The sequence below is a fragment of the Balaenoptera borealis genome (genome assembly GCF_965194805.1).
Source record: "Balaenoptera borealis genome assembly, chromosome: 12".
Lineage (NCBI taxonomy): Eukaryota > Metazoa > Chordata > Mammalia > Artiodactyla > Balaenopteridae > Balaenoptera > Balaenoptera borealis.
In genome coordinates, this window is record NC_138869.1 from 8,041,920 (window position 1) to 8,056,451 (window position 14,532).

The 14,532-nt window shown below is 52.3% G+C and overlaps 2 protein-coding genes across 4 annotated transcripts in view; one reads left to right on the top strand and one right to left on the bottom strand.

Annotated features, from left to right (window-relative positions):
- Positions 1 to 14,532, bottom strand: part of MRPS25 (mitochondrial ribosomal protein S25) — a 455,776-nt gene that overhangs the window by 281,046 nt on the left and 160,198 nt on the right. The window lies entirely within an intron of this gene.
- The window catches only part of FGD5 (FYVE, RhoGEF and PH domain containing 5), a 115,945-nt gene that overhangs the window by 57,814 nt on the left and 43,599 nt on the right, over positions 1 to 14,532 (top strand). For both annotated transcript variants that reach the window (XM_082345697.1, XM_082345698.1), the window contains exons 4-5: positions 7,715 to 7,773; positions 7,886 to 7,916. In XM_082345697.1, coding sequence (XP_082201823.1) covers positions 7,715 to 7,773; positions 7,886 to 7,916 — 90 coding nt within the window. The remainder of the gene's footprint in view (positions 1 to 7,714; positions 7,774 to 7,885; positions 7,917 to 14,532) is intronic.

Genomic DNA, 14,532 nt, shown 5'->3' on the forward strand with positions numbered 1-14,532 from the left:
AACTTTACATTTTATACACTTTAATGAGGGTTACATCTCACAGTTTTTTACAAGACAAAGGCTGCTCGTGAGATGGAACAATTATGGGGCAGCCATGGCGGCCTCAGCTTTGTGAGCTAAACCCTGAGCAGTGTGACTATCCCAAGTCTTAAAAGTCAGGACAATCAGGGAGGTTTCCAGGAGGAGGTGAGGCATAAGTGCTCTGTGAAGGAGAGTGGGACGTGGCTAAGTAGAAAGGAGAGAGAGGGTACATAGGAGGCCAAGGCAGACAGCACGAAGGCATGGAGGCCAGTCACTGAGTGGCTTCTTGACTTGTGGCTGGTCCTTCCCCGAACCGGAGTGAGATGCTGAGGGCAGGAAGGCTGTGTCTCGTACGAGCCGTGTGCCGGCCTTTCCAGTGAGAGCTGGCCCGGCCACAGTTACCACCACACTCTTAGGCTCCCAGAAGGTGAGAGAGCTGACAGAGGCATTTAGAGGTCACTTCGTTTTATTTTTTTTATTGTGGTAAGAACACTTAACATGAAATCTACCCTCTCAATGTCCATCGAGGGATGGATGGATAAACAAAGTGTGGTCTCCACATACAATGGAATGTTATTCAGCCTTTAAAAGGAAGGAAATCCTGTCACGTGGTACAACATGGACAAACCTGGAGGACATGGTGCTCAGTGAAGCAAGGGAGTCACAGAAGGACAAATACTGCGTGATGCCGCTTACAGGAGAGATCTAAGACAGAGTCATAGGAGCAGGGAGTAGCATGGTGGTTGCCAGGGGCCAGGGGCAGAGGGAATTGGGTGTGGAGTCTGTGATGCACGAGATCCCTTCATCTCACGGGAGGGAAGACTGCAGCTCCTGGAGAGGCCGCTGCTCGAGAGGCCGCTGCTCGCTCGTGGCTGTTTGGCATGTTGGCGGCAGAGTCAGGAGTAGGCGCCAGGTCTCCTGATGCCTCATTCGGGGTGTTCCAAGATAGCGTGCTGTCCTCTATTACAAACTGCATCCGGAACCAAAGATTCTTTGCAACTGAAAGTTTTCTAGAGTATCTGGGCCAAACCCAGACTCACACCAGCCTGTGCTCAGGAACTAGAATAAGGCTGGGTGTCAGCAGGAAGCGAAGCCTACCACTTGGTCCTGGGGGAGGAGGGGGGGAGGGACTGTGTTTGGTCCCTCCTTCTTCCCCCCTTGTCTTGCAGGTGTTGCCTCTCCTTTGCCCTCCTCATCCCTCCTCTGCCACCTGTGGGAACACAGGCGACAGCTGGGATGAAAGATGAGCCGTCTCTCCCTGAGCGCCTGTCTGAATTTTCCAGCGGCCGCTGAAGGCCGTGCTGGGAGCCCCGGTCTGCATTCCAAGGGGGAGGTGGCCGCTGTCCGTGTGGGTGGTGCCCCGAGGGGCCTCGGAGACAAGCCTTCTCCTGGGGTCCCTGCCGCCCCGTGAGTCTGGCTCCCTGAGCACGTTCCCTGCTCCAGCTGTGGCCTCGGGAGACCCCCAGCAAGGCCCCTCGCTGGGACCCTCAAAGTAGCGAGGACTCATTAGGAATATTTCCCCAGGGCTTGAAACAGCCCTGGACGGCAGCCCCTTCCCTCTTTGCGGATGTGCCCCCCTGCCCCGCCCACGGGATGTGCGGCTGGCAGACGTGGAGCATCGGGGGGGCCTGCCTTGGCGCTCTGCCTCACTGGGGTTAAGTGTGTGACCTAGAGACACTTATTCGATCACAGGGAAGTTCTGGACACAGGCACCTGTGTAAGCCAAAAAGCCCCAAGGAATGAAGGTACGGTGCCTGGAAAAGGTCTTTAGGCGGAGTCACAGGTGCAGGGTAGGACTTACTTGTGCCTCAGTTTCCCCATCTGTGAAATGGAGGTAATAATAATAGTTCCTCATAGTTTTCTTGGGAAGATTCAGTGAGGTAATTCGTGTAAAAAGCTCAGAGCCATATTTAGCACATACTAAGTGGTCAAGAAACTCTAGCTGTTATATTATTAAGTAGGTATTGTTATTATCCCTCTTTTACCGATGGGGCTCAGAGAAGAGAAATAAATTGTCCAAGACCATAGGTTTAGGAAGGGCTGGAGCCCAGGACTTGAACCCAGGTCTTCTGACCCCAGAGCGCAGGTCTCAGCGTCAAGCTGGACGACAAGTTCTTTCTGTAAGTCCTGGGGAGCCACTTGGGAGTGCAAGTGACAGCAGAAGGCAGTCCCCACAACCTTGTGTGGATTGGAGTGGGTTCAAGGCTGCAGCTCTCGTGAGCTAAGAGGGGAGTTCAGCTGAGGGTGGAGGGGCGCTCGGGAGCTTAGGTCCCCACCACCTCAGAGCAGGGCAGTTCTGAGTGGGGACAAGGCCCAGGTGGGTGGAACAGACATAGAAGTAGGTGAAAGTCGTCTGAGAAGGAAGGGAGTCTCCAGGAGGTGAGAGGCTGAGGGTTACGGCGTGGAGGGTGGAGTTCCCAGGTGACCACAGGCCGGGGTACAGGTGTGAACTAGGGAGGGGACACTGAGCCAGGCACCAAGACGTCAGGACATGGGGCTTGGCCCGGAGCTGGCAGAGACGAGGGTAAAAGGAAAGAGGCAGCTGTTGAAAGGCAGAGCAGGTATCAACCCAGGGGTCCTGCAAGCAGGGAGAGAGGTGACAAAACAGGAGCTTTGGAGGTGGTTTCTTCCTCTTCTGCAGGACAGGACGCTGTGGAGAGATGGTGTGGCCCCCGGGGAATACGTAGGGCCATGCTGAGGGCCAGGCCATACAGCCTGGGGCTCATTACCCTCCTTTCACAATAACAGTAACGGTGATTGTTGTTATAATACAGTGGCAGTGATGCCTCCTCTTTAGATCTTCACTGAGAATGAAGAGCTTTTCGGTCCACAGTCCTACACGATCAGTGTGACAGCCTCTAAAACAGTGGTTCTCAAAACCTTTTGGTCTGAGACCCCTCTGTCCTCATAAAAATGGTTGAAGACCCCTAAGAGTTTTTATTTCTATAAGTTATATCTATCCATAGTTACCACATGAGAAAGTAACGCTGAGAAAAACTTAAAACATCTGTCTTTTAATTCATTTAAAAATAACAACAATAGACCATTATATGTTAACATAGATAGCACTTATTATGAAAAATAGTTGTTTTGCAAAATATTTAGCGAGAAGAGTGACCAGGTTTTACATTTTTGCAAACGTTGTTAACGTCCGGCTTCATAGGAGACGCCTGGATTCTCCTCGGGTTCCGTCTGTTGAAAATGCTGTTTTGGTCAAGTTTAGTGGAAATCCAGGCTCACACAGATAACGTAGTTGGGAAGGAGAGGCAGAACCCTGGGGCTTCTCAGACCAGACTTGGGGAACCGCTGTTCTAGAAGGGGCCTAGGAACCCCTGTCTTATAGCTGGAGAAACTAAGTCCCAGGCAGAGGACCAAGACTCCCAACTCTTTCTGGGTCTGTTTAGCCAGGAGGGTCCCTAAAGGAGGACTGTTCCTCCCGCCCTGCGCTGGTCCCAGAATAGCCAGCACTGAGCCGGCAGGTTTGCCTGGGGCCTGGGGAGGAAGTGCGGCTGGGCGGCCCAGGGGAACAGGGGAGATAAGCCGCTTGGACCTCGGGCAGAAGGGCGGCTACCTGATGTAACCCTCACAGCGCCAGCCTGAGAAACGCGATAGCACGGGCCCAGCCCCCACGCGCCGGGGAGGAACCCTGTTCCCAGAAGTCTGTCCCTGGACACTGCCGTCAACCGCGGAGTTCATTTCCTGGTTAAACAAACATCTATATTAAATGGCCCGGCTGGGCAACGCCCAGGAGCAGCTTCTGAGGAGAACCCCAGGCACATGGCCCGCCAGGCCTTCTTCTCTGGCTGGCAAAGACACATCCATCATCAGCAGAGTCACTAAAGCAGGACGGCCTGTGCATCCCACCCAGAGTCTGCCCGTCTGGCTGGAGGGCCTGGGAGGGACGTGCAGAGTGGCCCGTGCCCAGAAGTCCCTCCCGACAGCTTCAAGATTGTGACAGGGTAATGAGGGCAACTTCAGAAGTTCGGAGGGGTGGGGCGGGGACACTCCATCCATCGTCTCATCATCTGGTCCTTGCAGTGGGGGAACACTGACCCCATCTTCCCGATGAGAAGACTGGCGTCGGAGGAGGGCTTGCCCTCGGTCACATAGGTGCTCGTGGCCTGGCTGGGGTGTGGATCCGGGCGTCCTCGCTTCCGGCCCTGCTCCCGTTGCTGTGTGCCGTGGTGGGTGCTGCTCTGCGGCCGGGCATCAGAAAGGGCTGTGGCAGGAGGACTAGCCCGGGCGCCCTGGAGTGCTGGACTCTGCTGCCGCCTTCACAGTGCAGGTAAAGGGTAGGTGTCTCCCAGCTTGAAAGCCCACCTCCTCCAATGAGCAGAGACATGATTTACTGAGCACTTGCCAAGTGCCAGGCACGCTGCCAAGTGCTTCAAGGTTGGAGCTGACTACCTGGCTTTGAATCTTGACTCTGCCACTTACTAGCAGTGACTCTGGGCAAAAGGTAGGACTTACTTGTTCCTTAGTTTCCTCGTCTGTAAAATGGAGATCATAATAATAGCATCTACCTCCTAGGTTATTGGGAAGATTCAGTGAGATATTACATGTGAAAATCCTAGAGCCATACTTAGCACAAACTAAGTGTTCAGTAAATGCTAGCTCGTATATTATTAGGTAGGTATTATTATTATTATCATCATCATCATCCATGTTTTACAGATGGAGCTCAGAAGAGAAATAACTTGTCCAAGGGCATAGGCGTAGGAAGGGGTGGAGCCCAGGACTTGAACCCAGGCCTTCCGACCCCAGAGCACAGGTCTCAGCATCAAGCTGGATGACAAACGAGAGTTGACTCACAGGCCCCTGGAAGATTGGACGTCATCTTGATTCTCGTCTTCATCTTATAGGACCGATCTCCTGACCCCTGTCCTTTCTCTACAAAGTAATTCTCTTTACGGGAGCTTGACCACAGGGTTTTCTTAACTGTTGAGGCCTGTCCTGGCAGAATACGTTTCCGTTGTGAGGGTTTTGTTTACGAAGGCTTTTTGCGTGTGGGACTCTGCAGGATCCCCTGCTTGGGAAGTGAGCTGCTCTTGCCTGCAGAGCCCCACACTAGCCCTGTGGATGCACAAGGCAGACCGGGAATCATGATGCGGCACCCGTGGAGGGCGGGAGGCCAGGTGAGGCTGGAGGCCTCTGCACGCCTCACAAGTTTCCCTCCTGCTCTGTGGATGGTGTAACAGCATCACCCACCACAGAGGTGGCAGTGAGAGGCGGGAGGAAGACTGACCGTAGGCCCAAGTTCTGCTGAATTTGGGTGACCTTGGAGAGACTGAAATCTCCAAAACACTGTGCTCTTAGCCAAGAAGCTATTAGGGACACACCAGCTAGGGAAGGGAACTCGTTTATTGAGCACCTACTATGTGCTGGGCACTGTATCTCAATTCTATCTGTTTATTCAAACGTTTCTTGAACATCTCCTGTGTACAAGGGTAACATTAGGTAGTGTGACTGCTATAAAGAAAAGTACAACAAGAAACAGGGTTCGAGCAGAGGTTCTCACCCGAGGTGAGCTCTTGCCCCCCAGGGGACATTTGGCAGTGTCTGGAGACACATTCAGTTGTCACAACTTGGAGTGGGGCTACAGCTGTCATCCAGCGGGTAGAGGCCGTAGATGCTGTTAACAGTCCTGCAGCACGTGGGACAGCCCTTGCAGCGAAAGCTGTGTGGCCCAAAATGTCAGTAGTGCCAAGGCTGAGAACCCCAGAGTAAGACTGACTCTGGGAGTTCTCTGGGTCGGGTGGTCATGGATGGCCACATTGAGGATGTGACTTTTGAGCAGAGACCTGAAAAAGTCAGAAAGTAAGAATGAGAAGAAGATCTGGGCAAGAGCATCACAGGCAGAGGGAACAGCAAATGCAAAACCCGAGTTAAGAGTGCATCATTCCAAACACCAGTGTGTGAGACCGGGTTGGTCATTCTCCACGTATTTCAGGTGCAAAAGCTGAGGCTCAGAGGTCATGGTTTGCCAGCCGTGACACAATTACATGATGCTGGAGCCAGGATTGGTACTTAGGTGTGCTTGATTCCACGGTCCGTTTGCTTTGCTCTGCCTCAACTGCTACTATCAGAGGAGTGGCTCAGCCTCTACTCTGCAGTTGAGGCCTTTCCCTACTTGACCCTGTAAATTATTTGTTCTTATTCCATCCCTGGGCACCTGGTTCTGTTCCTCAGGGTACAAAAAGCACAAGCATAATGATAGCTGTTAGTGTCTAGTGTTTACTGTGTGCCAGACACTGTTCGAAGTGTGAGATGCAGATACGGATACAGATACAGAGAGGTCTCTATCTGTATATATACACACTCATTTAATCTTCACAATATGCATGTGTGTGAGATACCATTATACTGCTGTGCCCATTTTACAGATAAGGAAATGGAGGTACAGAAAGGTTAAATGACTTGTTTAACTAGTACAAGGCAGAAGCAGGATTTGAGCCCAGACTGCCTGGTTCCGGAGTCCGTGCTCTTAGCCGCAGCCCCGTGCAGCTGCTCCCTCGACAGGCAGTGCGTTTCTGGTCACTGGAGTAGATCATCGCATCTCAAGTTTAATAACACACAGGTTCAGCAGAGAACGGCCTTCAGAGGTCACTTTACTCACACATGGGAAGCTAAGGCCTGACCTCGGAAAGTGACTTCTGCAGGGTTGCACGGGAAGGTGGCAGGAGACCGGAAACCAGGAGCCATGCGTCCCGGCAGCGCCCTCTGCTCCGCGGCGGCCACCCCGCCCAGCCTCGCCTGCACGGGCCCAGTGTCTTTCCCCATCTGTTCTGTCACTGCCCCATAGTGTCTCTGCTCTTCCGGATCCACCGCAGTGTGTCTGATATCTGGCAGGTTTGGGGCCACAAGGGGTGCTCTTGGCAGAAGGCCCGGGCCTCTGCCTCGGCCCCCACCCATCCTTCCTGTTGATAGGCAAAATCTCAGTTACTGTCGAATCTCACAGGTGCGGAGGCTGGGGTTCAGATGGGTTAAATGGCTCACCTTCTGAGGTTAGCCAGGAGAGTCAGTACTTCCCAAGTGGTATGAACATTCATTCATTCGTTCATTCATTCTTTCAGTAACAAAAGAGGACCAACCCCAGGCTGGGCACTGTCCTGCAGAGGTGCACTTCCCAGGGGGAGTGCCTCCAAGGGGAGACGTAATCGGTATCCTGAGAGGGGGCTGCCCAGAAAGGACACCTAATCCAGCCTGTTCGGGGAGGGGGTCAGGAGTGCTCCTTGGAGGAAGTGATAGACACCATGGCTAAGTCTCCAAGGATAACTGGGTGGTGGCCAGGCAGAGAAAGGAAGAGTACACTGAGGTGACAGCATGTAAAAAAACAAGAAGAGAGAGCTCGCTTGGCACAGAGAACCGCAGGTTGTTCAAAACCTGCCGGGCTGTAGGCACAGTCTGCGTGGGTGTGAGGGCGGCTGCTTCCCGAGCACGCAGGCTGCGGCAGGCACTGGGCTGAGCACTAGATGCTGTTAACGTCCACGTTGCAGATGAGGCAGCCGAGGTGCGGCGAGGCTGAAGATCACACAGGTAGTGAGAGCCGGGGTGCGCGGAGAAGCCTGTGGAGTTCACCTCCGGCAGCGTGACGGTCCTTCTGTACGCCTGACTGACGCTTGTGGAGCTGGGATTCCCCTTCTGCTGCCCCCATGGGTACCGTCCCTCCTGATGGCTCTGTTTCCTCCCACAGGTGGACGGACAGTCCAGAGCCCACGTCATAGCACAGGAACTGCTGTCTTCAGAGAAAGCGTGAGTCCCCAAGCAGCTGCCTGTGGCCTTGAGCTTGTTAACAGAACATCACCCCTCCCCGGCTTCTACAGAATGAGAATTAATGCACACTCAAACCTCTTTCCCCCTGCAGATACGTGGAGATGCTCCAGCACCTACATCTGGTGAGTTAATCATTTTACTTGTCCAAAACTAATCGCCCTTTTACAAGGCTGTGATATAAGGGGCAGAAAAGCAATGAGGAGACAGAGGTGCTTTCCACAAGCAGAGGCACCTGTTCACTGAAGCTTTTCAGGGAAGTCTGTCTCCTGCTTCATGTGCTTCAGGGGGCGAAGAGCACATTCTTTCCATGGAACTACCCTCTGCCTGGGTGGAGGGTACATAGGGGACGTGCTGAGGTTTCTGGAAGGATGTTTGCGGTCTCCTCGACCCTCTCATTGAAGAAGACAGAAGGAGGATAGATGTAGTTCTGGGTCGTAGCTGTGTGTGCAAGTTCAGGTGTGTGGGGTGGGGGCATGCATGTACGTGTGTGTGTGTGTACAGGTGTGTGCGCTCATTGTATGTTTAGGTCTATGTGGAGAAGGTGATGTGTTTGCACAAGGACCAGGCAGCTGGGGTATCAAGAGGCTTTCTCAGTCACCCTGGTATTGGGACAGTAACACCTGAGCCAGTGGGGTCGGGGGAATCCTCTGGATTTTCAGAGGAAAAGAGGCCAGACTGGGGACTGCCTGGATTTCTGGCACTGCCACCCTTCACAACCTGCCAGACTGCCTGGAAGGTCTCCCTGTGCAGTCAGTTCAATTCAGTTCATCGAACGTTTTTTGGACACTTGCTGTGTGACAAGAGCTGGGGATGGAAAGTCGGATCAGACAGGTCCCTTCTGCAGGGGCAGTCTGGCCAGCGAAGGAGACACATTGGTGAATGAGTAATTATCCGGAGCAAAAGGGAGTGACTGACAACCTCAGGGAATCTAGGCAGGCTTCCCGGAGGGGGTGACTTTGGGGTTGAGTCATAAGGAAGGGCAAGGGAAGAGGGTGCAGCAAAGCTGTGGGAAGTGAGGGCATCTGTCCCATAAAGGCCCTCGTGACCGCTCCCTGCTCGGCTGGGCTCTCTAAGCCATCTGCAGTCTCCTCGTAGGCTGGCACCTGATCCCACGCTGCCTTGATTCGTCTTTGTGTCTTTCCAAGAATGTCAGAGCTGGGAATGTCCATCCTGAGCGTTTTGTCGGTGGTGATGCAGAGGCCAGTGCCCCCCGGTGACTGAGCCAGGAGGAAGCCCCAGGTCTCCTGACTCCTGATGCGCTGCCGTCCTGTGTTAGTCACGTGTCCCCTCCGCCTTTGGAGCTCTTCGGGGCAGGGGCCTTCCTGCCGGCAGCAGAGCACCGGCACCAAGCCAGGTCTCTGGTCGAATCCTGCTGAGGTCCCTCTCGGTGACATCACCCTGGTGTCATGTTGCCATGTGAACAGAGGCACCCAGGTTCCCCAGAGAGTGGGGATAGAGCACTGCTCTGGCCCTGCGCTCCCAGCCCCTCGTTTTTGCCCTTCAGGCTGAGAACTTTGTGTGGGTGATTAAACCCAAAAGCCCTCAGGTGTGAAGCGCAGCCGCCCCAGCATGGCAGGAAGCATCACTCTCCCTTTTGTAATGCTTCTTGCTCACTTCTGAGCTGGCAGCTTGACAGAGGGGCTGCGCCTTTTTGTTTTATGACTTTGTTAAGAGGGTTCTAACTGGGAAACTTCCATCTCTGTTTGCACTGCTTCCTGCCAGTTGGAAAGATGCTGAAGCCGCTGGTAATCCATAATAATATCCTGAGGAGGGGAAAAAAAGAGCCCATTAAAAAAAAAAAAATCACAACTCAGAAGCTAGTTGTGGGAAATTGTGGCCTGGAGCCACATTGTGATGTTAGTGCTTATGGGGATAGAAGTGGCAGAAACGCCCCGATGTGACTCCAAGTCCTAGCCAGGGACACTAGTCCAGAGGAGACCACAGACTTTGGGGCGTTCTCCACCACTCCCCTCCCTGGGTCTGTGTCTGATTGCTAAGGTTGGCAGGTACTCTCAGAATTTCTCTGTGGAGATCTGCTGCTTTTGAAATCCCAAGGCTGCCTGGTGGTGGGAAGGGCCCAACTGTGCATTTCAAACCTCCCCAGCTAGAACAGTCCTCGACTCCATCGTGCTTTTGTTCAGAGGGGGACAGGGATGGCCTCTGGCCTTCTGTGTTAGGGATTCAACTTTGTGTTTGTCAAATGGTAGATAGCGCTACCTCAGGGATTAATAAAATTTCTGGTCATCCAGAACTGAATTCTCATGGTCAAGATCTTGTTTTTCTACAGCCTATTAACTAAGAATGGATTTTACATATTTTAAACACTTGTGAAAAAAGAGGCAAAGAAGAGTATATGACTGAGACCATATGTGGCTCACAAAGCCTGAAATATTTATCATGTCTTTACAGGAAATTTTGCTGACTTCTGGTTTAAAGACTTGCTCTATCCTTCCATGAACCCAGTCATAAATGCATTCATCCACCTGCCCACCTGTGTGCATTATCAATCTCTCACCCACTCATCTAGCCAGGCTTTCACCCACTCATCTGTCCTTCCATCTGTCCATGCACCTAATGATATGTCCATCCACCCATCCATCCAGCCAGTCATTCATCAGACTCCCCGTCCACCCATTCATCCGTTCATCCGTCCATCCATCCATCCATCCATCCATCCATCTATCTATCTGACTTACCTATTCCTTCTGGACAGAACATCACAGGATGTTTACAACACGATAGACACTGAGATAGGCCTTGGACCTCCAAAGAGGGAAAAGGCCCCCAACCTGCCCTTGAGTAGGTCTCCTCTTTCTGTTGAGGGAAAGGTTGGAGGTGGGGAGAACTATATACGTGAACAGTTGTGCTACTCTGTGGTAAGTATAATTTGTGCAGAAGTCTGCACGAGCATGGGGGACAGAGAGGCTTATTCCCCTTTGGGGTATCCAGGAAAGTTGGCAGAAGAGGTGCCACTGACATGGACTTTGAGGGAGCCACCAGGCCAAGGTGGTGGAGGAGGGCAGGTCGTCAGCATAAGAACACTGACAGGCCTAAAGGAACGTGATGTGTGTGGAGAACAGGGCACCATCACACGTCGTAAGAACATGGATACGTTTGGAAAGGCAGGTTTCCAAGTGGGTCAAGTGATGGGTCCAAAACCAAGGTTAGGACCAAACTGAGATGTACCTGAAATGCCAAGCCAGAGGGCTCCTGCTTTTCCTTGCATATAATGGGTCATTGGAGATTTTAAACTGATGTGGCCCCTAGACACCTTTAATTCTCTGTTTTCTCATCTAAAAAAAACCCCTCTCCTAGTGTAACCGAAAGTGGGGTCTGGCTACTCGCCACTCAAAAGCCAATAAAGAGACCACGTTGGTGGAAAGGAAAGTTTGCTTTATTTTGGATGCTGGCAACTGGGGTGGGGAGTGGCAGAGCGCGGACGCCTATCCAAAGGCCGACTTCCCACCACTGACAGTCGGGGGCAAGAGCTTTCATAGACAGAGGGAGGGGCTCCAGGCAGAAACAGCACAGGCAGCTCTGACGGTCATCTTGAAATTGGTCTTCAGTGGTCTGACCAGCAGCATCTTGACTGTATTAGGTACAGTGAATCTTCAGTTCCAGGTTCGGTTTGTTTCCATCTCTTTGAGGCCAGTTCTCGGAATTGTGGCAGCTTATGTCATGGCTACAGCCTGGTCATCATGTAGTTAACTTCTTCCACCTGGTGGGCGTTTCAGTATCTCTAAGACAGCTCACAGGATATGGCTCAGGATATTATCTATAGCCCTTGAGGAACTAAAGGTCCTTGACTATGTTTAATGACTAAACTATTATTATTTGGTCTCCTTTGACTGTTTTCCTTTGTTTCTGCATTTTCTCATTTCTCCGATTAAACTTATTCTTTGGCCAAAATTTTTCCACAGACAGAAGGCAGGCTGAGGACATGGGGTAGGAGGTGGGCAAGGACCATAGAGTCCTGCTCCGTTTCACTATCAGTTGCAGAAAATTCCTACCATGGGTCCCTCCTTTGGGCCGAAGCATTGTAGGCCTGTGCATAAGCCAGTCTGCTGACTGGGAGAGGTGACTCTGGAAGCTGTCACCATCTGAGACCCCAGGAGGAGGTCCCTCACTGAAGAGGCCCTGTGCGATCTGGTCCTCATCCATGTCTGCGCCCTTTCCTCTGACCACTTTCTCCTTCCTGCACCCCAGCCTCACTGGCCTTCTTGCTGTCCTTCAGGTGCTACAAACGCAGTCGCGTTGCATGGGTTTTGCACTTGTCCTTTCCTCCGCTGGCATGTCCTGCCCCTGCTCTTCTCACAGCCAAGTTCTTCCTTCTCATTCTGGTCTCAGTTCAAGTGTCAAAGAAGTGGTGCCCAAAACTTAGTGGCATAAAACAACCACGTTATGATGTTCACAGATTTTCCGGGCCAGGAATTCGGACAGGGCAAGGTGGGGAGAGCGTGTCTGTGCTCCATGATGTCTGGAGAAGACTAAAATCAAGGAGTGACTTGATGGCCAGGGACTGGAATCAACCAGAGGTGCCTTCACACCAACGGCCACTGCTCGGTGCTGGCTATTGTCTGGGATCTCAGCTGGGCTGGCGGCCAGAACACTTACTGGTAGTCTCTCTGCATGGACAGGTTTTGGCTTCCTCACAGCATGGTGGTTAGATTCCAAGAGTGAGTGTCCCAAGAGGGAGCCAGGAGGAAGTACATGACATTTTTATGATGTAACCTTGGACAAAGCCAGGTCATAAAAGTAGCACCACTACTACCACACTCTGTTAGTTGAGACAGTCACAAAAGTCCACCTTCGCTCAAGGGGAGGGAACATAGTCTTCACCATTCAGTGGGAGGAGTATCATGAATACAGGATGGCTGCTGTATTCTAGCCATCACATCTGTGTCCCAGGCAGGAAGAAGGAAATGGGGGGAATCAAAAGTTTACACTCCCAGCTGAGTTAGTCTACTTGAGACCAATTTCCTGAAAGCCTCGCTGGACAACTTCTGCTTTCATCTCATTGGGCACTCCTAGTTGCAAGGGAAGCTGGGTCAACTGGGAGTCATTTGGTCAAAGTTGGGTTCAAGTCAGCGGCTATATTTCTTGTGTGTTTATTCTGGGGCCCAGTCTGAAGGCACAGCAGGTACCCGGGGGAGGCTATTCCCAGGGTGATGGCAGGAGAGCAAGTAGAAACACCAGAGGGCTCCTAAGATTCACGCTCACAACTGGCGCATCGTCGCTTTTTCCCACATGGATTTGGGCAGAGCAAGTGTCATGGCCAGGCCCAGAGGCAAGGGACAGGGATGTGCCCTCCCCTGCGATGAGGCCGTGGCAAGGGTGGGGATGCAGGGAGGGCGAGGAACCGCAGCTCTCCTGTCTTCTGTGCTCCCTCCTGCTTCACTTTCTTTTCTTTACGGCACCTTTTACTATCTAAAATGATCGAATTTATCTGTTTGTTTACTTGTTATGTTGTGTTTTTATTTTCATTCAGTTTCACATACTTTCTAATTCCCTTTGTGCTTTCTTCTTTGACCCATGGGTTATTTAAAATTATTTAGTGTTCAAATATTTGTGAATTTCCGAAGTTTCCTTCTGCTTCTGATTTCTAATTCCGTTGTGGTTGGAGAATGTGCTTTGTGTGGTTTCAGCCCTTTTAAGTTTATTGAGACCTGTTTTATGGCCTGACATATAGTATATCCTGGAGAATGTTCCGTGTGTATTTGAAAAGGATGTGTATGGGGGTGTTCTGTAGATGTCACTGGGGTCAGGGTGATGGTGGTGCTCTTCAAGTCTTCTGCACCCTGTGATTCTCTGTCCTGTCTCCCGTCTGTCCCCGAGAGTGGGATATTGAAGTCTCCAACTGTGAGTGCTGAGTCCTCCATCTCTCCCTTCAGTTCTGTCTGCTTCGCTTCGTGCATTTCGGGGCTGTTTTTAGGTGCTTGCTTATTGTCTGCCTCTCTCACTAAACTTGGAGCTACTTGAGGGCAAAGCGCTTGTCAGGTCTCGTCCCCAGTGGTTTGTGATGCCCGGGATGCTGTTGGCGCTCAGTAAATGCCTGATGAATAAATGATGGCGGGGTCAGTTCTTCCAACAATCTTACCATTTCTTCAATCAAAAATACTTCCTGAGCACCTCCTGTGGGGTGGGTACGGGGGACTTATGGAGGAATGACAAGCGGGAGGGCCCTGCCCCCCAGGAACTGACAGTCCAGGAGGGAAGTGGGCATGAAGGAAACAATATTAATACAATGGTGGGGGGCACCCAAAGGCTGCGGGGGCTCAGGGGAGGTACCTGCCCCAGGCGTCTGGGGGTCCAAGAAGGATTCCCAGAGGAAACGTGTCTAAGCTGAGACTTGAAGGATGGGGATGAGTTAGCTGGGTGGGGAGCAGCGAGGAAGGCTTGCACCTGGCAAAGGGATCAGCATGTACAAAGGCCCAGAGGCCAGTTGGAGAATGGTGTGATTGGGAACGGAAAGAAGTTCAGCCTGGCTGGAGCATTGTGAGTGAGAGAGCGGTGAGCACCGAGGCCAGCACAGCCGGGGCAGAGCCCGGAGAGCCCGCGAGGCATGCTTGGGGTTTGGGTTTGATCCGCTGAAGGTCCGTGGGAGGCCGCTGGGTGATTCTAGCAAGAGTGAGGGTGGGCTGCAGTGCTGCGGGCTGATTTGAGGACTGTGTGCCTGGGACTGATGGGCCGTCGAGTGCGGGAGCGGGAGGGCAGGCTCCAGGCTGACCCCAGGTTTCT